This window comes from Perna viridis, chromosome 15 (assembly GCF_037379345.1).
Source record: "Perna viridis isolate PV_CMFRI_1.1 ecotype Kerala chromosome 15, ASM3737934v1, whole genome shotgun sequence".
NCBI classification, from domain to species: domain Eukaryota; kingdom Metazoa; phylum Mollusca; class Bivalvia; order Mytilida; family Mytilidae; genus Perna; species Perna viridis.
In genome coordinates, this window is record NC_142459.1 from 7,438,978 (window position 1) to 7,464,379 (window position 25,402).

General features: G+C 32.7%; 2 protein-coding genes and 1 long non-coding RNA gene across 5 annotated transcripts; 1 reads left to right on the forward strand and 2 right to left on the reverse strand.

Annotated features, from left to right (window-relative positions):
- Positions 1-163: 163 nt before the first annotated feature.
- LOC148596761 (uncharacterized) lies at positions 164-993 on the reverse strand. Its single transcript, XR_015918863.1, has 2 exons — positions 857-993; positions 164-246 (listed from the first exon to the last, which is right to left on the reverse strand). It is a non-coding gene; the product is annotated as an uncharacterized LOC148596761 (long non-coding RNA).
- On the forward strand, positions 812-13,359 carry LOC148596762 (uncharacterized). 2 transcript variants are annotated; one of them, XM_088562806.1, is made up of 2 exons: positions 812-934; positions 5,281-13,359. In XM_088562806.1, exon 2 carries the CDS (start codon positions 5,285-5,287, stop codon positions 6,968-6,970), a length of 1,686 nt encoding a protein of 561 aa, XP_088418932.1. In that variant the 5' UTR covers positions 812-934; positions 5,281-5,284; the 3' UTR covers positions 6,971-13,359. The 2 variants fall into 2 exon arrangements, with proteins under 2 accessions (XP_088418932.1, XP_088418933.1); XM_088562807.1 differs by lacking the exon at positions 812-934 and adding an exon at positions 4,251-4,339.
- On the reverse strand, positions 12,393-24,492 carry LOC148596763 (uncharacterized). 2 transcript variants are annotated; one of them, XM_088562823.1, is made up of 6 exons: positions 24,376-24,485; positions 19,438-19,498; positions 18,834-19,030; positions 18,376-18,586; positions 17,371-17,532; positions 12,393-13,714 (listed from the first exon to the last, which is right to left on the reverse strand). In XM_088562823.1, the coding sequence occupies exons 2-4, from the start codon at positions 19,466-19,468 to the stop codon at positions 18,377-18,379; spliced, it is 438 nt and encodes a 145-aa protein (XP_088418949.1). In that variant the 5' UTR covers positions 19,469-19,498; positions 24,376-24,485; the 3' UTR covers positions 12,393-13,714; positions 17,371-17,532; position 18,376. The 2 variants fall into 2 exon arrangements, with proteins under 2 accessions (XP_088418949.1, XP_088418950.1); XM_088562824.1 differs by lacking the exon at positions 19,438-19,498 and having other exon boundaries at positions 24,376-24,492.
- Positions 24,493-25,402: the final 910 nt, after the last annotated feature.

Here is a 25,402-nt window from a genome sequence, read left to right on the forward strand (position 1 = left end):
ACAAAAGTAAATGAGCAACTCGGACTACACTAAAAACTGGAAGCATGGCCAGGTTTTACTTTCCTATGTGAATGGCTTGTAAATTCTGAGGTGTAGTACTTTATCAATGGGTCATATTTCTACAATTTAAATGTATAATTTATTGCTAATTTGACAAACTTACCTATTATTACCAATTAATCAGTAAGTGTCTTCTCTTAATTCAAATTGATGTGGTAGAATATATGAATGGGTATGTATTTTGCACTGAAAAAAAATATAAGAATGGGATGGATTTTCTTGTTAGACAAATATATGAATGTGGATGTTTTTCCAGCTTCTGTACTCCCGTACCAAATTTTATCAAAAGTGACCACCCCGTGGCGTGGATGAAATACCAAGTAAGATTAATATACGAAATGGACAATGTGCTCGATAACGCTGTGCTATTCAGAATTTCACAATGTTAAGATATATATTTCAGGGACGTAGCTAGGCCTGTTTTAGTTGTACGCAAAATTACAGCGAGAGGTCTTGGGGGGGGGGGGGGGGGTCGCTCAAGACCCCCAGTGAGTCCGGCAAGGCAAAGCCCTGAGGGAAACTCCTGAATTTTAACGATTTTGGAGCCAGTTTTTCAGAGCCTATACTACGTTCATGGTATGCATATGTGATAAATAACCTTTATTTCATCTTTAAAATGTGTGTTTTTATTTTTGTTACGTTTTCCGAAAGTACGCAACTGCGTATTTGCGTATAGGCAGCTACGCCCCTGTATTTACGCATATTTAACTGTATAAAAATAACACCACTTAAAGGTCAACCAATCGTGTGTAATCTATGAAGTTCTACCAGGAAGTAAAAAGATAACATTCCATACCATAACAACAGGGCGTTTTCCTCGTTGACGTTCAAAGAAGTTAACTTCGTGCTGATTAGGAATACTGACCAGTAAAGAGTAAGATTTACTTATCCATTCAACTTTTACTTCAGTGCATTGTACCATCTTCCTGTATTGTCCATACTTTATTATTTCATAACTGTTGATAAATATGTCAAGGGTCAAACTGTAAGACTAAGACTAGTGTTTTTGTTTTGGAAATATCAAAACAAAATGAGGTCTGCCACATACAATGAACACACATTAAATCCATATATATAACAAGTATTAATACATGAATATTCAAGTATCAGTCCACATAGAGTTCAGACAATGCCTTTCAATGGTAGAGTTGATTCATAGTGTAGAATCAAAGTACTCATGTACTGAATCAATTTATATTGATCGTTTTTACGCCTCAAATAATCGTCGTATTGCAAAAATATGGAATAAAAGGAATGTACGGGACCACAATGTAATTGAACTACAAACTACTAGTTGACCATTCCCAGTTTTTAAATTTTCAGTTCGAAATTCAGTTTTCGACCTCCACGTCGAAACTCTCTGTTAAATAATTCAAGCTTAAGAAGATAGACATAGGGTAAAGGACACGACTTTTACAAGTCATGATAACGTCTGTATTCAGCTTATGATATCAATCTCATGTAAGCATCAAGTAACTTTGACTGATTTCATTATGTTTCAAATGAAAGCTTTATATGCTTTGGTGAAATTTAATATGATGCAAACATATCACTGATTTCAAGAGGCGTCCCTTACCCCAGTCCTTCCTGAAACCACAAATCATTGAAATAAATCATATCCTTAGAATTAAATTTGTTACATTCAACTATCAACATTTGTCAGTTGATAAGGTTCATAGCGTAAGTGCTACGAGTTATTTCATAGATACCTATGTGTCATGTGAAAGCGCTTAGTTTCTGGGCATCTAGTCCAGAGACACGTCCATTGTCATAAGAATAAAGTTGTATAATAGTATCACAGGACTTGCTCCCACTAAAAAATATGCAGTCCGAATAGCATATAAAAGAAATGGGGGTCCCAGATTTTGGGGTATCTCGCTTCAACCCAATCCCCTCTCCCAAATAATATCAAACATAATTATTACTTATTACTGCCCTGCGAACAACCTTATGAATAAACACAGGTATCACCACCAAATACGGGTTCATATATACATACGGGAGCCCCTATCATATAATTCCACCAATCATGGCCAAAATAGCCAAAGAAAATGATTAATGTTGCAAAAAGCAATAACACTAGACAAAAAATGACACAATTTCAGAGAAGTACATTATGGGAATTCCTATGCCATTGTCTATGCAAAGTTTCATTTTTATTTGCCATCTCCCAGCTTCCGATGTCATGTAGCGGTAACCTTAATACAAATATATGATACAGTGTATGATATGTCAGGATGGTTTTAATGGTTATGCTACCCTTTTGTAACAAAAATGGTCAAAAGATGAGCGGCAAATAAAAGCATGAAACCCCTTTCTTTATAATGTTTATTGACTGGTACCACTGCCACTATTAAACCCCAAGGCCTGCATAAGACAGCTTTCCCAATTAGTACTCAGCATTCCTTTCATTATTCCTATCCTATTATTGAAGACTATTTACAATCGTGCATGGATTTCATTTCTAGCTAAACTAAACATCAAATGGTTTATTATGCGTTTATATGGCAAGCCAAAGTGGACAAAAATGAGCATTTTCTAATATTAAAAAATGATTTTTTAATATTACAAATTCATTTTCTAATATTACATATTAGATTTCTTATATCACAAAACACTTTTTTAATATTAAAAAATCATTTTTAATATCAAAAAAATTTATTGAATTTCTAATATTAAAAAACTATTTTTACATTTCTAATATTAAAAACTATTTTTGAATATTAGAAAACGGATTTGTCGTATTCAATGACGATTTTTTAATATTAGGAAACCATTTTGTAATATTAAATAATGTGACTGATTTTCTAATATTACAAATTAATTTTCTAATGTTACAAATTCATTAGAAAAGAAGTGTTTTCTAATATTAAAAAAAAGATTTTTCTTTAATATTACAAATTCATCTTCTAATATTACAAATTAGATTTCTAATATCGCAAAATACTTTTTAATATTAAAAATTCAATTGAATTTCTAATATTAAAAAACGATTTTTTAATATAAGAAATTGATTTTCTAATATTAGAAAATGGATTTGCCGTATTCAGTTGCGATTTTTAATATTAGAAAATCATTTTGTAATATAAAAAATGTGACTGATTTTCTAATATTACAAATTCATTTTCCAATATTACAAATTCAATTTGTAATATTACAAATTCAATTTGTAATATTACAAATTCAATTTGCAATATTACAAAATGTGTGATATTTTATAATATTACTAAATCAGGAATTTGTAATATTAGAAAATGAATTTGTAATATTAAAAAATCCTTAGATACAAATTAGATACTACAATTCATAAAGAAACTACATCTATATATATTAGATTTGATTTGATGTGTTTTCAAATTGATAAAAATATGGAAACATGTTTTATGTGAAATTACAAAAAGGAAATTAATAGGAAACAATAATCATTGGTATGATTAAAAGAAAAGGTGATATTTTTCTTTAATTAATGAAAGAAGAAATGTAGCAACATGCATTGTTATAGAAGAACTTAGTTCAAAATATATTATAAAATGGGTTACTATCTAGAAAGATATGAAAACTTGAAAAAGATAATACCAAGATGAGCAATATGCCTTATTCTAAAAAAAAATTCGGAAAATATATACATAACATTGGAGTTTTTGGGTTTTTTTGTTTTTGTTTTTATTTTTGTCAGGCCACTGATACAAGGCGTATCGTTGTAATTAGTTTTACCGGTAACTCGACATTGTGTTAAATTTCAGACAACCTTGTTTTTTAAATGTTTTCTTGTTTACATGTTAGCATTTAAATTTACACGAATAATTCCCTGTCATTGTTATCTTCATTATGTCTTTTTATATTCAATGAATCTTGATAACATATTTTGAAGTCAGTTTTCTTGTAACTTTGTTGATTTATCTCTTTCTTTTTTTCTATTTTTCTTCCGGATGCTATTATCATTTTGAAAATATTTCAAAAAACCTTTTATCTTCACACTTTTACCTGAAAAAATTCTTTTCCTGGTTTTAAAAAACAATATTTTCGTATTCTTTTTTTTTTTTTTTTTCCTTTTGGATTTAAATCAAACACATTAATAAACAATTGTACGTCTCTGTTTAAATGTAAACATAAATTTCTTTGCGCTATTCGACTAGTTTTTTCTTGTCGCTTTTTGTCACTTCTTGTCGCCAATTAGTGAGACCCGCAAACTTACGTCATCATTGAAACAGAAACTCCGCGTCTGTCTGATAAGTCCAGGACCACCGCTAATTTAAATCCCTGGCTGTGCTGCATGTCTGTAAGTCATACAAACATTTGTCCCTCAATAACTCTGTTGATATATATGGCGGGTGTGCCAGGTGACCAGCATGACAAGGAGCACCTGTAGGTTAAGCATCCTCTGCTTTTCTGGAAACACCAGCTGAATTGCTCATAAAAAGTCAAATTCGGGGAAGTTGGAAGAGGAAAAAATTATATAAACTCATTCTAAAGTCGATAAAAAAAAAATGGTAACAAGCTGAATCCACCATCATCAAAACAAAACAAACATCCCCAGTGCCAAATCACAAAATAATAGTTACGTTTTGCTATTCAGCAGTATGTACATGTAACTGATAAATGTCCAATTGTATTAGTTTTTGTAAAGAAGAACAGGGGCATGATATACATGTACGTAGCCAACGTCAGATCAACGGCTTAGTAATTTGATCAGCAGTATGGTGTTATAACCCCCCCCCCCCCCTACACTATGCTACGTGAGGGTTAACAGGTCGATAAAAAAACACATTTGGTAACAAGATTAATCCCTTTAAGGATTTGAAGCTGGATATATATATATTTTTTTGCTTTGAACACCACCCGTCAAAACAAAAAATATCCCCAGTGCCAAATCCCAAAAGGGATTATAATATGAAGGTCTAGAGGCTTAATATTTTGACCACCAGTATGGGGTTAAACTGGATATGATAATGTAACCCCCCACCAATACACTCCGCTCCGTGAGGGTTAACACACTGTATGAAAGGTCTAAACTCATTCAAAAGTCTATAAAAAAAAAATATTTGGTAACAAGCTTAATCCGTTCTGGGATTCGGCACTGGAGATATATATATATATTTTTTTTGGCTTTGAAGACCACTGTCAAAACAAAACAAAATATAACCAATGCCAAATCCCAAAAGGAATTGTAGGCTATATGTAACTGAATTTATACCCTATACTTCTCTATCTATATTACAGAAAAATGGCATCTGAAAGCTGCAGCATCTGCCTGTTACTAGAAAAAACCAGCACTCCTGAAGTATGGTGTCCACAATGTGAGGATTCCCTCTGTTCAACATGTAGTGAGCAACACAGAGTACAAAAAGCAACCAGGGACCACAGCACCATATCTTATGAGGATTACCTAAAATTACCATCTTTTATCCACAAAATTCAACTCAACTGTGAAGAACATAGGCAAAAATATGAATTTTACTGTAGGTCTCACGATTGTGTTGTCTGTTATAAATGTTTATTGCAATCTCATAAAAAATGTGAGGACACTCTACATGTACCTATAGATGATGTGATCCGCAATGTAAAATCTTCGGCCATTTTTGAAGATGTTTGGATATCATTAAAAACGACTCATCAAACTTTTTTGACCGCAATCATTGAAAGAGAAGAAAATGTGAAAATACTGAAAACAAAGAAGGAAGAATTATCAGCAAATTTAAAAAGGAGGACACAAAGTCTTATTGATCAAATAAAGAAACTAGAAAACAAAACACTATCAGAGTTAGAGTCAGTTGTAAATGAAAATGTAAATGAAATCAAAGCCACCACAAAAATCCTGGAATCAAATAAAAGAATACTTGGTGAATTATTGGAACAGGAGGAACTCATTAAGAACCACGCATCAAATTTTCAAACATTCACCGCAACAAAACAAATGGAGAAAAAAGTTCAAGAATCAGAAGAAATCTTACACAAATTATCTGAAAAAGGAGCCATGGATAATACAGACATAGAAATGAATGAAAACATCACAGCAGATGACACAATTTTTGGAATAAAAACTCTGTGTGACATTAAAGTATCAAAAGAAAAAAATAGAACCTCCATAGACATAAACAAACCAAACATGGGTCAGGCAGAGGTGAAGACAAGATTCCCCAGACAACTGACACTTAAACAACAGTTTACAGTAGATCAAGGTGTGTGTATTGGTTGTTGTACGCTGCCTAATGGACTCCTGGTGTTGACTGATGGGGACAATGGTGTAGTAAACATACTACACAGTAATGGTCAACACAAATCATCAGTCAGATTTAATGGAGGACAAGGAGCAGTATGGGGTGTAACAGTCATCAATGAGAACCATGTTGCTGTTTCTAATCCTCTCCATAAAACAATCTCCATCATAGATGTAGACAGGAGTAAAATCATTAAAACACTTCAGATAAAGAGTGAAGTCAGTGGAATTACACATAGTGGTGGACATTTATACTTCTGTGTACCTAAGGTAGGAATCCAAAAAATTAATATAGATACAGAAAAAATAGACAAACTCCATGATGACCAGACTGTTAGTTATAATTCATATATAGACACAGATGGCAACAGAATATGTTATACCTGTCCTTACAACAACAACAGCACAGTTACTGTCCTGGATTCTGATCTCAGAGTTATCTTTACATTCAAGAATCACAATACAATGTCACAGCCTTTTGGAATATCAATGGATGAAATGGACAATGTTTTTGTGTGTGATTTTGACAAACATAATTTATTACTAATTTCAAGGGATGGAGATAAACATGAAGTTGTAGTCAGTGGAGGTGATGGGTTGTATGGCCCGTGGTGTGTACATTATGATAAAGTGACCCATCTCCTCACTGTTGTTGATAGGAAGAATGTGGTCAGGATATTTACTGTATATTGACTTTTGATGGAGAATCAAAACTGAGATAAACAAATAATTGAGATTAATTCGATTTCAAGGTAAGAAAACATGTTTTATTTTTTACATGTAGGCTTTGTTTATCTAAATAAATTTTAATAATATCAGACATTTCTACCCTTTTTCTTAATTGTCAGACAAAAATAACATACATTTGTTCATGTGATAATTAACTGGATTAAAAGAAAAGAAATACCTTTTATTTTTTGGGGCTTCATTTTCAGAAATCTTAACAATATCTGACAGAATTTTATATTTTTATTCTGGTATAAGATTACAAAAATATTATCATTATTGACTTATTAAAAAATCTTTCAAATAGTACAGAAATGTCATATTGAGTACAGTGTTAAATGAATGATTCTTTAAAAAAAAATTATTTTACATTTTTTTATCAGTCAGTTTTGGTCTTCATCAAGATTGTCAAGTACATGTAAATTTATCTATACTCTAAGTCACCTCAGATTGTTTGCGGTTTTTTGCGTTTATTTTTTGTAATTACTCGACGGTTCCTTTCAAAAACTTGCCATTGTATTCATGTCGTTCCCTTACAATTATTTGTCGTTCTTACCTCCGAGATTGAAAAAATTCAAAATTTAATTTTCCTACGAGAATTTTGCATTGAATGTATTGTTTATCCGCCATCTTGTTTCTATGGATATTTTGAAATGTTCCTTATTATCTCTCAATTAATGATTAATTCGTACCCAGTATTTAGGTCTTTATAAATTACTTTCTTTAAAAAAATAATAAAAAAGGTACAGTCATGTAATGTACATGTAACATTATTTTAGTCATGGTTTGAATTAATTTAATAGACATTTTTTGGCAACATGTGATCTCCTTATACATGTAAGTCTTCCTTGCTTCGACTAAAATGGATTTTCTTTTAAAAGATGGATTTATTTCTGAACTTTTATTATCTTTTTTCTTGAAATATGAATTACGTGTACATATATATTATTGAAAGATACTACTAAGGACATTGAATTACCCTCAACAGTGATAACATGTACTTGCAACTTCAATAATAAATAGAAATATCTTCAATTATTTGATTTAGGTATAAAGGTTGATATTTTCTTGTCAGTTGTTGTAAATGTATATGTATTTGATTTTATATATTTAGCACTAACAGGGGCAGATGGAGGGGCATATAGGAAAATGTTGAAAAGGGGGAGGGGTGCCACATTATTATTTGCTCATTTAGATCCATAGATAGCAAAAAAAATTTAAAATATTCAGGGGGTGGGGTTACACCCTGAACCCCTGGATCCGCCACTGTAATTATGTTAACACTTATACCTGTATTTTATAATTAGTTAAAATCTAATGAAATCTGACAATTTAATAGAAAAATCTTATGTTGAATGATGTGTGTGATGAACAATGCCAATTTGTATTTGTATGACTAACAAGACTATAACACGTACATGTAGTTTGATTGGTGCATGTAGAATGATTTGGTGGTTTTTTTTCTCTTGATGGACTAGGGCAATATTAATTAAACAAATTCAGTTTTAAAGGTAAATAAAACATGTCTAATTTATAATGATTTAATTTATCAGAAATCTTTATAACAATATCAGAAATTTCCCCCCCCTTTTTTTGTAAGAAGTATTTTCACAAACATGTTTTAATTTACTGACATAATTATCTTTAATGACTTTTTTACTATTTTATTTACATGTACATACATGTAATACATTTTGTAATGAACTTAATTAAGAATCTTTATAGTTTATTTAGTAAAGTGAATGATTTGTTTGAAATTATTTTATATTTCTTTATTAATAAGTGTTGGTCTTCATCAAGTTTTTCAAATACATGTACATGTATCTAGATGTGTCATCAGTGAAAATCTGTTCACTTCATTGTTTTTGTACATGTATATACATGTAGTTGTAGTTATCATTTTCATGTTTCTAAATTGGATTTAGTCATACTCAAATGATGTAAAAAATATTTGTTATTTTGTCATGGATATCATATATACATATACATGTATATTCTTTTAAAAGACTCTTTAAAACAATGAACATTTTAGAAACTGTAAACAAATATTACTTATTTTAGTTATGAATATTATGAGTACATGTACATGTATGTATCCTTTTAATGACTCTATAAAAATGAAACTGTAAAAGAAGTAGTTATGTAAAAACTTGTACTATATTTTATTTTTATCTACATGTATGATTTGAATTGTTTTACAAGACATTTCATCTTCAACTTTTACAACTTGTGATATCCTACAAAATTTGTACATGCAAGTCAAATGAAATTTTTTTTTAAAACTTTTTAAATACATTTATTTATGTACTGTACATGTTTAAATCCTTCTCAAGTTACATGAATATTCATATTTTTTTCTTCAAATTTGAAATATTTCTTACTTAAACTGGAAATTATTTTCACTTATTGTAAATACTAGACTATTTGGATTCTTTTTTTTTAAGATGGAATTATTTTCTCAGGTGAGAACTTTCGTTTATGTAGAACTAAGCTATCAAAGGCTTTTCATCTGTATATGTATTATACATTGTGTCTTGATTATTGTATGAACTTACACTTCAGGATGTTGAAGAGTGAAATTAATAACACTTTTAAAATACATGTACATGTAGTATTCATTTGTAAATATTCAGTTTCCTGATTATTTTAAAAACTTACAGTTAATTATTTAGTTTAAATAGAGATCCAGTCCAATAATATTAATAATTCTATAGTACATTGTATTACATTGTATTTCTAAGGGAAATAATCCATTTTGTTTCCATGTCAATGCTGTCCACCATTCATCAATAGTAGAATTTTGTTTCTGACAGTTTGAATTATCAAGATTTTTTTCATAGTGGGGATTTATCTTTTTTTTTTTTTTGGTTGGTTTGTTTTTGTTTGTTTATTCTTTTTTGTAGACTTTATTACAATATTTTAACAACATTTACCACTTAAATGTTTTGTAATTTTATTTAATGCTATAGAAGTTAAAGTTCTAATGTTACAAATGCAATAACTTAATAATACATGTATGTCAATTTTGATCATGTATCAATTAGATTTGCTTTCAATTCAAAATTACTGTGAAACATTATCAAGTCATCGCAGTCCTCCATAATTAGTTTTATTTAACTTTAGAAGAGAAGAGTTATTACTTTTGAATTTTTCATGTATCCAGAATTTTACTTCTAATCCAAGCAAGTCTGAAATTTTTTTGTGTAAAGAGACTTGTAATAGTATTCACACTGCTGATGTAAACAAAAATAAAACATATTTTACGAAAATCTCTTTTTGTTTGCACTTAAGGGCTAGTTTTAATGTCCTTGCCTGTCTCTGGCCATTTTCTGAAGATGTTTCCATGAGGGGTTAATTTTGCGCATTTCCAACACAATGGTATGAAGCTTGGCTTTCACTCTAGTGTCCATGAAAGGTTTGTTTGTTTGTTGGGGTTTAACGTCCGAGCAGCAATATTTCAGCTATATTCAGACGATAAAGTGTGATCTTGATGTTTTGTCAAGATGTGTCCAATTTATCGCTACCATCTGATGATATGTTTCATGTCTTCCTGATTGTATCTACTAAAGAGGTCCATGTTGGAGACCTTATTAAAGAGAGTTTCTTTCAGTTTCACTAGTATAACAACATTTTACACTAGAAAAGTTTGAAACAGATAATTAACTGCGGTGGAATAATAGTCTCATGCTCTAGTCAGTTCGTTATTGTTGTCTTCTGTCGAATAATGGTATCATTCTATAGTCAGTTTCATCATTGTTGACTGCAGTGAAATAATGGTACCACGCTGTCTTCAGTTTCGTCATTGTTGTCTGCAATGAAATAATTGTATCACGCTGTCGTCAACCGTCGAGTACTGGTATCATGATGTCATCAGTTTTGTCATTGTCTTCTGTGGTGGAATAATGGTATCATGCTGGCGTCAGTTTCGTCATTGTCGTCTGGTGGAATAATGGTATCACGCTGTCATCTGTGGTGGAATAATGGTATCATGATGTTGTCAGTTTCGTCATTGTTCTCTGTGGTGGAATAATGGTTTAAGCTATAGTCAGTTTCCTCATTGTTGTCTGTGGTCGAATAATGGTACCACACTCTCATCAGTGTCGTCATTGTCGTCTGCGGTGGAATAATTGTATCACACTGTCGTCAGTTCATCATTGCTGTCGTCAGTTTTGTCATTGTTGTCTGCGGTGGAATAATGGTATCATGCTATAGTCAATTTCGTCATTGTTGTCTATGGTGGAATAATGGTACCATGATGTGGTCAGTTTCGTCATTGTTGACTGAAGTGGAATAATGGTATCATGCTGTCGTCAGTTTTGTTATTGTCGTCTGTAGATATTTCATGTTTGAACAATAACTTGAGTATAAATTGAGTGTATGGATCTTCATGAAATTAAACCACTAAAGAAAGCCTGGGATTGATTTTAGGGGTTTTAACTTGAACTGATTACCAATGAGAGATCAGAAACAAACATTTTCCTGTTTTGCAGATAATAGCTTGAGTAAAGATGAATGGATCTTATAAATGTACCTCAAGATGACATACCCATCCTTAAAAGAAAGGCTTGGATTGATTGTGGGGGTTGTGCTTACTGAGGAATAAAGGGCAAAACAGGGACTTTGGTCAAGTTCTTTTCCTGTCTAATAGCTATTAAAATTGAGATCTGTATCAAGCTTGAGAAGCGTGTAAAATTTTGGCCCAACTGTTCATGATTAGACCTCTACATTCTAATCAAGCATTGTCCTGAGAAGCATTTCTTTTGCTTAATATGAAAGTAAGACACAATTTTCTTTTTGAAGGGGGCTTGGATTTAATGTTGAGTTAATTTTTGCCCAGGCACGAAAAGTATTTCTTTTTTCAGCAGCAGCCGTAGTTAAAAATTGTACTTGAATATCTACATTGTTATGGGATGGTGGAAATATTAAACAATATTAATATTTTTTTTCAATAAATGACTGAGTAAAATACTTTCGGCTAAAATTTGGAGTAATCTTTTTTTTATTCGTAACAAACCAAGCCTTCCCCCTCAGTACAAAAATGGTATGTGCCTAACAATTGGTACAAGGAACATGGACCTATAGCATGTGAACTGATATAACCCCTGTGCACCTCCACCCCCATTACTCAACCAAACTATGATTTTCAGGTACCCTTATAACTCCCATTTCCGAATCTTTGTCGCCAAGAAATATACTGAAGAATTTTTGTATTTTTGACTACTTTTTATACCTCGTTGAGGCACAATTCAATTTTTCAGTTTTTTATTATTCTACGCACTCCTTCTTTCTTCGTTTTATGCTGAATTGGTGATAAACAATAATCACCTGTCATAATGAAGAGTGATTCTGCTATAAACACAGAGAAAACTCAAATGCAGTAAAAACATAATAGAATGGACCATATCATTTATCTGCTAGTCTTTTATAATTTTCTGTCCAAAAAAGGAAAAATTGATAAATAATCCATTACTGGTAAAAACGTGTATGTGATAAACAGTATATGTACAGCCATTTTAATATTGCCCTTGTTATCAGCCCTTGATTGATATTGACTGACCCGCCAATATCAAGATCTCGGGTTGAAAAAAAAGGGCAATTAACAAGGCCATCATTTAATATTTGTAAATTTCCATTGTAAAGTAATAGGGAAATATTGATTCATAATTTTTTTTCTGTCAATGCTTGAGAAAAAAGAAGAGAAAAAAATAGCTAAAATTTGGAAAATTACTTTTCTCCAAATTATCCGACCCCACCCCCTTTCCTTTCAGTATTAAAAAAGATTCAGTGCATAACCTGGATACAGTGTTGGGCTTAAATTTTCTTTGGGTTGTATAAGAAGTTTTCAAATATAATCATTATAAATATTAAAAGAGAATTTGAGTGAAGCTAAAAAATGGTCTAAGGGAGGTAATTCAAGAAAGTTTTAACTTCACATTTAAAAAAAGTTTCTTTGACACAAAACTAAGATGGTTTCATATACACTGAAACCTGTCTAAACCAAACACTTTTTAAAGATCATTATGTCAGTGTAAATGTACATTTTGGATCCTTAGAAAACGAACCAGAGATACTAGTCTTAACCGAGCCAATTTTAAATTTGAAATATATATGTTTTGATAGATTTCTCACTATTTAATATTAATAAAATAATGCTCATAGATAAATAAATATTGTGACATTCCTTCATCAGTTCAGTTTGTGCCTTAAGCAGCTTAAAGCTTGTCATAAAAAAGAGGGTTACTCTGGTCTTAAAAAAGGGAGGGTTAGGTTGGTCTTCATAAGAGAGGGAAAGGCTGGTCTGAAAAAAGGTTAGGCTGGTCTTAAAAAAAGAGGGTTAGTTTGATCTAAAAAAAAGAGGGTTAGGCTGGTCTAAAAAAAGGATTGGCTGGTCTAAAAAAAAGAGGGTTAGGCTGGTCTAAAAAAAGAAGGGTCTAAATATATTTTAGAATACTCAAGAGGTCAAGCTGGTGTTACATTTGTCTTTAATATGGGAGAGTTGAAATCCATTCTGGAAGATTGAAGAAAAGAAATTCTATGGTAGGTCCCCAGTTGCTGAATCTACTGATGATGATGAAATGCCATAATCTCAAACAGCCCCATGCACATAGTACTGGAAGATGATATATACACAGTCAAAATGAACATGAAAAAATTGAGATGAAAGCAGACTTTGATTCCATATTCTTCAACACCATTAGATATATAAATGTCCTGAAAAAGAAGAACAAGAATAAGAACGCTGTACTTCCATGCCTAAAATATGTAACAAGTGAACGAATGACCTGAATATCTAATACTAAACACTAATCTGTTATAAGTGAACTAATGACCTTAATATTTAACACAGAACACTAATAAATTACGATGAAATTTTAATTCTTATATCTACAACAGAATACTTAAACCTGTCTTAACTGAACCTGAATAACCTGAATACCTGTCTATAACAGACACGTTTTAATATAAAGAACCTTAGTGAGCGTACTAATATACCCAACACATACACAAATATGACTCTCAAATTAAAAGTATTTGAAAAAAAGAAAGTTCAGAGGCCTTAGTTCATAGCAAATCTCAACATAACATAAACTTGATCTGTAACTCATCATGATACATTGTAAACTCACATACCAAACATCAGCTCAATATCTGAGAACATTGAGAAAAAAAGTCCTAAAAACTGTTGATTTAAAAGGAATTGCTAATTCTAAGGCCTGTTATTTTGGTATAAGTCAGCGGAGCAGAAAAAAAAACTTTTAGATACTCATCATAGTAGAGTTACATACCAAATATCAGCTCACTATCTAAGCGTTTAGAAAAAAAAGTCCCAAAACTTTTATTTTTGAGAATTTGTACAGTCCAAGGCAAGTAATTTCGGTAAAAATCAGCAGAACAAAACCTAAACAAAATCTGTTTATCATGATGGTAGTCTCACATACCAAAAATCAGCTTAATATCTGCAAGTGTTTAGAAAAAAAGTCTGGAAAACTGATGATGGACTGACAGGTCAAAAATATCATACCCTTCACAACTTGGTTGCATGGGGTATAAATATCATAATATCTGTTTAATTGTACCAAACAACTGTCTATAAGGAACTAATTTTGAAGTCTAAATTCTGTTAATACACTAAACTAATTAACAAGAGACAGAAATACTACCTCCAAACTCAATGTAACACAGACAGACAGACTAACATGAGATGCACATGACTAATTAACAAGATGTATAAAAACTACCTTCAAACTTTAAGTGTGACAGACAAACAGACAGACTGACATGAGATCATTTTATACACATGACCAAACAACCTAATGTATAAAAACAACCTCCAAACATGAGATGCACATGACTAATTAACAAGATGTATAAAAACTACCTTCAAACTTTAAGTGTGACAGACAGACAGACAGACTGCCATGATATCACAGTTCACACTTGACCAATTAATCAAATGTATAAAAACAACCTCCAAACCTAACATGTAACAGACAGACAGACTGCCATGATATCACAGTTCACACTTGACCAATTAATCAAATGTATAAAATCAACCTACAAACATTAAGTGTGACAGACAGACAGACACGAGATCACTATACATAGTTGACAAATTAACAAGAGAATAGAGGTATAATAATCTAACATGAAACAGACAGACAGACACGAGATCACTATACATACCTGACAAATTAACAAGAGCCATAGAGGTATAATAGCCTAACGTGAAACAGACAGACAGACACGAGATCACTATACATACTTAACAAATTAACAACAGCCATAGAGGTACAATAACCTAATGTGAGACGGACAGACAGACAGACACAAGATCACTATACATACTTGACAAACTAACAGGAGCCAAAGAGGTATAATAACCTAACGTGCAACAGACAGACACATGATTACTATACATACTTTACAAATTAACAAGGGCCGTAGAGGTATAGTCACCTAGTGTACAACAGACAGACAGACAGACACAAGATCACTATACGTAATTGACAAATTAACAAGGGCCATAGAGGTATAATAACCTAACATCAGACAGACAGACACGAGATCACTATACATAATTGACAAATTAACAAGGGCCATAGAGGTATAATACCCTAACGAGTGACACACTGATTGACTGATTGATTTTTGGGGTTTAACATCCAAGCAGCAATATTTCAGCTATATTCAGATGATGAACATGAAATAAATGATAAAATGAACATGAAATGATGATGAAATGAAAAATTGGATGGGACACAAGGATAATAAAGTCAACAAATTTTGATTGCCACTAGAAAAAGGGGAGGGATGGGTAAAGTCGGGCAATTTAGCCTTCTGTGGCGGAGCACAAAGGTTCCTAACCCTATCGAATACCACTTCAGGGTTCTTTTACGTGCAAGGAACATGGTCTCTTTCCCAGCATGGTGCACCACTGTGGTTTGCAGTCAGGTTTTCTGTATTATAGCCTGACAACCCCAGCATGTAACACGCCAGGGGTACCCCATTCCACCAACTGGGGCACACATCCCAGTTGCTCTGTGGGCAGAGCGCCTGGCCCCGCACTAGGTTTCTGAGCACTATTTAGTCGCCTTTTACGACAAGCTTAGCGCTGCTGCAGGCCTATTCTTTTGACACCCCAACATCCACGGGGACGTGTGACAGACAGACAGACACTAGGTCTCTATACATACTTGACAAATTATCATGAACCATAAAGGTATAATAACATCAAGTGTGACAGGCAGACAGGCAGGAAATCACTATACATACTTGACAATTAACAAGAGCCAAACGAGGTATAATAACCTAACAAGTGACAGACAGACAGACACGAGATAACTATACATACTTGACAAGTTAACAAGAGCCTTAGAGGTATAATCACCTAACATCCGACAGACAGACACACAGACACGAGATCACTATACATAGTTGACAAATTAGGAAGAGCCATAGAGGTATAAGGTAAAATAACATCAAGTGTGACAGACAGACAGACAGACACAACAGACACAAGATCACCATACATTCTTGACAAATTAACAAGAGTGATAGAGGTAAAATAACGTAACGTGCGACAGACAGACAGACAGGAGATCACTATGCATACTTATCAAATTAACAAGAGCCATGGAGGTATAATAACATAACATCCGACAGACAGACAGACACGAGATCACTATACATTCTTGACAAAATAACAAGAGCCATACAGGTATAATAACCTAACGTGTGACAGACACACACACACACACAAGATCACTATGCATACTTGACAAATTAACAAGAGCCATAGAGGTACAATAACCTGACGTGCGACAGAGAGACAGACACGAGATCACTATGCATACTTGACAAATTAAGGAAAGCCATAGAGGTATTATAACATAAAGTGTGACAGACAGACAGACACACATGAGATCACTATACATAATTGACAAAATAAACGACAGCCATAGAGGTATTATAACATAAAGTGTGACGGACAGACAGACACACATGAGATCACTGTACATACTTGACAAACTAACAAGAGCAATAGAGGTATAATAACCTAACATGCGACAGACAGACAGACACGAGATCAATAAGTATAGTTGACAAATTAACTGTCAGAAAAAAATTAGTGAAGCTTCATCGTTGGTATTGAAATAACATCCAACTATGTATTATGCAGATCATATTACTTCAAATGTCATATCTCAATTATATATATTAAGGTTTGCCACGAAAGCTGTAGAATAAAATAAGAAATAAAAATCCATTTACCCCTATCATGATACAAATATACTGGTCTGTTTTCCATAAATGGGAGTATAAGTTTGTTTAAAGTAATGTAGATATACTGAAGAACATTTACATACACTGTATGTCTGCATTACTGATGCTTCTTCGTGTCCATGACGAAGAATTTGTCTTGCTATCCAACTATTGGCCCTCTTCAGAGGATACAGCTAACAATCATATAAAGGCCCAAAGTCCCTGAAACCTTCAGGAATATGATGCAGCAAATGTGTAGTCAAGTTCTGTAATTTAAATTAGAGTATTTTCATTATAATTACTTGCCATTGGCAATAGAATATGTGTACATGTACATACTTTATACATGTATGTACCAGTATTTAAAAAAAAACACAATAGGCCTGTACAAATTTGTATTCCAATTTCTAAAGAAAAACATGCATTTTTTTTCCATTTATTTTTTAATACACCTACTGTGTATGAATTGCCATACATGCATTTACAATACCAAATACCAAAGCAATGTTGTGTATGAATCAATAGATGTGTGTTACATACCACTGAAAAGCTGTGTATGAACTATGAATTACCACACATGTAATTACATACTATAGCAATGTTTTGTATGAATCTTCTTACATTTATTTTCATAAAGTCTATTACCACAGATATGTTTTGTTGTTTTGAATCCTCAAATGATAGACTGTTTTGAAATTATCAAGCTTGGCATATTACAGCACAAGCATAGGGTAACTTCTTATATCACAGGAATTGGGCAATATTTTTTGTTTCAGCTATTATGTGATTGGGTCTGAAATACATGTACCGGTAACCTCAAAATTGATTCCAGTATTCATGGATTACATTTTTAAGAAATCAACTTAAGAATGGGTGTAATTTTTATGAATTTATAGTTTTAACCTTAAATTTATATAAATCAAAAGCTAAGAATCCAGAAAATACTTTTACTTACAGAAAACTTGAAAAGTGCATAACTTTGCTTCTAAAATATAATTTTTACATACTTTATTTATGATATATTAGAATTGGGATGCTTTTGAAACACAAGTGGAACCACCGTTCCTGTTTTCCTTAGATGTGACAGTCCGTGCTGTGTGAATGCTTACACTATCTTCTTATCTGTAATGTCAATGGGAAATCTCGTTCTAGTAAGGTCATTGCAGTACTTGTGTCTCTAATTAATGAAGGCAGTTCTTCTCTACTAATGTTTGGCTGAACCAGTGTTCTGATCACACCAAACAAATTGAACAGTGTTGACTCCTGTTCTTTGCCAAGTAAATCTCTCAAGCACCATGCTGCTACATTCTTTGTGATAAACTGAAAATATAAGTAAAAATACATGCATCATTATGAAAAATTTCATGGGAGACTTTCTGTTAAGTCTTTAAGAATGTTTCTTTAAAGGAACATTAATATAAATATATATTGCCAGAACTTATTAACATCATGCAACAAGGTATTTCAGTAAATGATAGAATAAGTATCAAATTGCAACATTGTCCGGTAAGATTTACAATGCAAAATTGCAAGGACAGTTTTGACATTTGACAAAGTTCAACTTTACCTGCTGTTTTCTATGCATGGTTCTAAGAGTCCATTGTCTGGTGAAGTGATCAGCTGGAGTATAATCAACACTTCTTGGGTACTTGATTTTAGAAGCTCTGTTATCAGCAATCTTCAACTTTTCCTTACTAAGTCGCCACAGGGCTTCTGGAAGTTTATCTTTTTCATGGTGGGTATCAGTTTCAGTAGTTGTCATATCTGAAAAAAAAATGGAAACCACAGTCTGATGATGTGCAATAAATGATTTTGGCTAAAAAAAAGTTCATGAAGAGCTACATGGAGTACAACATGAGATGACTGCAGCACTAGAATTATATAAAATTTTAGGCAAGTAGGAACAATAATAGTCTTTGACATTCATTTGAAAGTCATTTAGAGTTCATCGGAAACCTAATTGAAAAAAACAGGCTTTTTTTAAAGAGAAATCTAATTTTAAATAGTTCTCCAAATCTAAAGAAAAAAACATGTCGATAACCATGAACAATATCTGAAAATCTGATAGTATAATGCAGGCATGAATCTGTTATAAAAAAAAATCAATAAAGGATAAAAAATCTTCAAAAAAAATTATTTTTTCCCCCCCCAAAAAATATAATTTCAATTACCCTTTTTTGATTTCTTTGCTGCTTTCATCATAAGTGGGAAAACTTGGTACAACCCTAAAAACTGAGAAAGAAATTCTTATATGAAGCATGTTGCACAAAGTTTAAGCTCAAAACTGTTCCTGCCTTACCTTAATTTGCATAGCCTATACTATAATAAAAGTCTATACTAAAATTTAAGTGTAAGCTACATGTACTTGTACCATAATTTGAGCGAAACTCTTTATAATCATACAGAATATGATAATGAAACTTTCCAAAGTATTTAGAATCATGAACAAACATGTAAAGGTATAAAAATCATGCTGCTATAAGACATTGTAAAGTTATTGTCTTCTTTTAGAAACTTTGAAACTGTCATTACAGTTTTACCATATGCATTTTTTTATTTTCAAAAACTAAGTTCTTATTTGGTTATTTTTGGTCACAAACATGATTTATATGATTTAATTCAAGTGCTTTATGTTATTAGTTTTGTGAAAGTTCTCAAACAATTTTTTTTTCTCTCACTACCAGACAAGTACATGTACATTTGTATTATATCAATTCAATTCAATATTTTATCAACTTTAAACATGTCATACTCATCAGTACATACAATGTAGCAATATAAGATGTAGGGGTGCGTATAAATTGAGCGACATTGTCTTTTCAGCGACTATCTTTTGAGCGACGCTTTTTGAGTAATTCCGTATATCATTTGAGCGACATCAAATCAATACAAAATATAAAAACGGCATATAAATTCAGCGACATATTTTTTAATTGATTAAATACAGATGTACATAAAATTCACATAAACGGTCCACATGTTGAAATTGAGGAGTGCATGGCCTTTGATATTTGCTCAAATACACCTGAAGACCCACGTGCTACAAAATTTGCAGATTATATTGTGCATAACTATACAGAGGCAACCTCACGTTATCCTCCGATGATTTGGTCAGAACCAAGACTTGATGTTAAAAGGACAACAATCGGATGCGAGTCTTTTCACAAGCAGTTTAGTGAAATGTTTTATAGCCATCATCCGAACATCTATGATTTTTTGGAGAAGGTCAAACTTATCCAGACATACAACAGTCTTAAGATAAGAGCTTCTATGCGACCAATGCTTTTGACTATTAACGAAAAGTCAAATGTGCAGCAGATGCGTGAATTCCAGGAACAGTACAGAGCAGGCGATATCTCAAGACTTGAGTTCGTTAAACTTATGGCATACAAGTCTCAGCCAGTCATCAATTTATAACGATTGTGTACATAGAAGTTTTTAATAGTACATTATTTTTAACAATTGTAAAGTATTTTATATAAACTATGTAGTTTCAGTGAACAATAAACAAACACTATATCCTGCTCAAAATCCTACTTTCACCTCCCCGTGGTGAGCAGGGGACACTGACTAACGGAAGAGGTAATAAGTATTTTTCTCAGGTAAATGTCACTGAATTTAAAAAATAAAAAGTCGCTCAATTTATATGTGTTTTGTCGCTGAAAAGATCATGTCACTCAAAGTAAAAAAATGCAAAATGTCGCTCAATTCATCATCTCCCAAGATGTAGCACTAGGACCAATACTACTGTACACATATGTCAACACAGTTTTTCATGATAACATCAGAGAAGCATATTATGCAAGAGCAGAACATATAGTTATACATGTATTTTACACCTTTTGCCATTTTAGCTTTTGAAGTCTGTTGAAATATTAATTTGCATACATGTGTCTGAGGATTTGTGTGTATTCTAGGTGGTATACAGAAGGACAGAAATTGTACTTTCATGTTTCATTAATTACAGCTACAGTTTTTTTCAAAATCTGCCAGGTCCATTTCAAAATCAAAATGAGAGACACTAAGAGAGGTGTGCATGTATGAAGTAAAAGATGTGTGCAGGTCTATCCCAATCTTAGGACAAACTGTAGAGGGATGGAGGGGGGAGACTGGGGGGTGTCTGGCGTACAATGTACATTCCATACATGTAATTCAATTGATAACTTAAAATTATATACCAGTACATGTACTAATATACTGTTTACATGTACAATTCCATGTTTTGAATCAAAGCCTGCAGCCAGCAAACAGCCACATACATATATTTCTTACAAAGAAATTTCTGCATAAATAACTGAATATCATTTTTCCCCTCCGATTTAAATTATCAATGAAAATACTACAATTTCTTTGTACCTTGTATATTTCCCTTACTAGTCTAAGAAGGATCCACACTATATTTTTTTCATACCTTTGTTTTTTTTTTATTTTTCCTGTCCTAAAAACGAAAACCAGACCTACATGTACAAAAGGAGTATTAATGTATTATGCATGTACATTCATGCACGTACATGTACATGTATGTACAATAATTCTAAGACTTTGGCATTTGAAATGTCGATGCACAGTTGTATTCTGATACTACTTATGCTGGCATAATGTACTATATCAGGATAGGCAATGCTATTTGTGTAATTCTAAAAAAGTTGGAAATGTCCGAATGTCATTATCTTTTTACTTGTAGGAACAATAAGTAACTGTGTTACTGATCAGTAAATACATGTACATGTATAATCCAAGTTATTATAAGGTTATGTATATTTATAAAGGAAATTCGAAAAAAATGTTTTCATGATTTTGACATACATGTGTGTGTTGTCATTTAAGCTGTTTTCTTTCTTACTTTTGCCACATTGTTATATACTTGTTCATACATGTATATTGCTCTTGTAGCACTTAATTGTGTCTGAGTTCGCAAAATAAACCTGTCTTGTCTGGTATATGTCTCTGGAAGTATAAAATGTAGGTCACCAGAAAATATGGGCTTCCGCAGGACTATGCCATAATCTACAGCTTATCAAAGAAACAGCATTCTCCCCAGGCCATTATAGCAATGTACTTTGCAGCACTATGATTTCTTAGCACTATGCTAATCAGTAATTAATTTAGTTAGAATGCACTATGGGCACTGTGCTATAATTTTGGAGTAAGGCAGAAAGAGCTGTGCTATGCCAGTAAGCACTGTGCTATTTAAAACTTATGAGGAGAACACTGAGAAGTGATTGTGGTTAGTTGTTTTCTGCAGAATTGATTTCAATAATTGTGGCTTATACATGTACACTGTACATGTACATGTATAACTTTGACTGACAGATTTGACCAGAAGGTTGATACATGTGCATGTACAAATGGAACTTGAATTTTGAATTAAAAATGTAAAAACTAAAAAAGTCAACTACATGTACATTGTACATATAGTAGCTTTACATTTGATTATTCAGGATGTTAAACAGTTTGAGTCCATTAATCTACATATACATGTAGGTGTTTCATATAATTTACAGTAAATTGAAAACATACCTGAATGTTACACAAACTGGCACACTTCTAAAATGTGACATGATCTTTTAAAGATCATGTCATACATAATCATAAATTTTTAACACCAAATTTATATACATGTACATGTATGTTTGAATTTCCTTTTATTTTAACCATTATGTTGCAATATACATGTACATGTAATCTAGGAATAATGACATGTTTATAAGACTAAGAAAAATAAACACACACAACAAAAAAGAACATGAAATGTACATGTATAGAAAAAAAAAAAGGAGTAACCCAGAATCCACAAAAAAATTGTGAGCATGGACCCGGCGAATTGGTAGGGAAAGCATACTCTATTATCCTAGAAATAACTGCTGAGTTGCTAAAGTATTTCAAGTCCAGGTACTAAGGCAGAAGTAGTTGAAAAACCAAAACACTAAAAACTTCTACTATGGTGTTTGATACATACATGTAAAATAAGCACAATTTGCTCAACATTCAACAAAGTAAAGGAATATTAGCGGTGCGGTGACAGTAGTGAAAGAGAAATGTTCTTTTGGAATTCACAATGTTACTGTCCAGATGTTATGAATTTAAATTTAACTGTTTAAATTTATACAAGTAGCTTCAGCAATACATGTACACTACAGCTGTAAATAAAAAAAGAAACAAGATTAATCAGCTGTGACAGTCATTTGATTCTGAAGCAAGTAAGGTTTGTAGGTTTTGAAAAAATAAATCTTGATCTGTCATAACATATCAGAAAAAAAAGTCTTCTGTCCTTAATTATATATGAATTTTATTACACGTCAGAAAAAAAAATTGCCTAAATACTGTAATTTCAGAATTTTTTGTGAGCACTTATTACAATTCTTGAATGATGGAAGCAAATGCGATTAAAAAATAAGGCAATTCCACAGAACCATACATTGAATATTATGGACTTGAATTTAGAATGCTAGTTCTAACTATTCTGATTCGTGCCCAGTCACATTTTTCAAATTAATAAAAACTCACAAAAAATTTCTGAATTTACAGTATTTACACCCACTCCTTCAACAACTACATGCAACTTGTCTCCTACACAGAAAGAAAACCATGATGCAGGTTGATCAATAACACAGTTCTAGTATGGATGATACAATTTACAAGGGTGCTTTCAGAAAATAGACAATTTCATCACATTAACTCCAGTAGGGAAATATATGGAGTCAGCTAATCCATAAGGGTAAGCAGCTCTGGTTCTATGTATACATGCATGTACATGTATGCTTGCATCACCTTCTGTGGATTAACATAAGATAAGAATATAAAAATATAAAAGTGAATTTTATATGGCCTTAGAGAAGGACTTTTTACTGTCTTTGTGTGTGTGTGGGGGGGGGGTAGGAGCAATAAAAATATGAATAAGTGATAAGTTTAACAATTATGGATAAGAAGGATACATAATATTTCATATTCGGCCTTAGGTAGCAGGATATATTTGCTATAATTTATTTCATAGAAGTATTTGTATTTTTAAGTTTTGAAAAGGTGCAATATTTTTTCCCAATGGTTTACTTCTGTTAATTAAATCTTTTATGGCTTCATTACATTTTATAAAATTAACAGAATCATACCAAGACACTGTTATACAGTCAATTGCATGTTGTTAAAAGTTGTATATTTTTTCACTGTATTTTTTCACTTCGTATTTCCCCACCAAAATCATTTACTGCGGAGTTGTCTTTCGGGACTTACCGAAGGTGTTCTTCTCTTGAACTGGATGCATCGAGATATTTTCCGAGTATTTCTTTCACTTCCGGTCATAGTAGTCGTACGTCGTCTGGAATCAGGTGGAAAAACTGGGTAAATCGATGTTCAAAGAGAAGTTTAGAGTGTAGGGTTGGTTTATTACACAAATAGAATATATCAACTCGATTTTGGCGACCAGAAATTAGTCAAATAGCGATTTCTGGCGAGAAAAAAATCAATTTGAAAAAAGGTGGTAGGCAACTTGTAAATTCCTTTTAGGTTTTTTCCGAGGTTCCCATAGCCTAGCATATATGTTACTAAAATACTCATGAAGCCCATGTGTTTGATGCGGTGTACTCCTGGCTGCAACTTGATCTTGCTACTATGCGTCTGAAGTCAGACGCCCCGTGCAGGTCCGGGTGTCAAAAGAATAGGCCTGCAGCAGCGCTAAGCTTGTCGTAAAAGGCGACTAAATAGTGCTCAGAAACCTAGCCGGGGGCTAGGCGCTCTGCCCACAGAGCAACTGGGATGTGTGCCCCAGGTGGTGGAATGGGGTACCCCTGGCGTGTTACATGCAGGGGTTGTCAGGCTATAATACGGAAAACCTGACCGCAAACCATAGTGGTGCACCGTGTTGGGAAAGATGCCACGTTCCTAGCACGTTAAAGAACCCTGCTGTGGTATTCGATAGGAGTAGGAACCTTTGCGCTCCGCCACAGGAGGCTAAATTGCCCGACCTTACCTATCCCTTCCTTTTGCTAGTGGCAATCAAAATTTGTCGACCCTACTGTCCTTGTGTCCCATCCCGTTTTTCATTTCATCATCATTTCATGTTCATTTTATCATCCGTTTCATGTTCATCGTCTGAATATAGCTGAAATATTGCTGCTCGGACGTTAAACCCCAACAATC

Excerpts from the sequence above, each read along its gene's own strand:
- LOC148596763 (XM_088562823.1), bottom strand. The coding sequence starts at position 19,468 with ATGATGAAAGCAGCAAAGAAATCAAAAAAGG. Across the intron at positions 19,031-19,437 it reads AGCAAAGAAATCAAAAAAGG|ATATGACAACTACTGAAACT; the intron begins GTAATTGAAATT and ends TTTTTTTTTCAG. Across the intron at positions 18,587-18,833 it reads CCATGCATAGAAAACAGCAG|TTTATCACAAAGAATGTAGC; the intron begins GTAAAGTTGAAC and ends TTATATTTTCAG.
- LOC148596762 (XM_088562806.1), top strand. The coding sequence starts at position 5,285 with ATGGCATCTGAAAGCTGCAGCATCTGCCTGTTACTAGAAAAAACCAGC.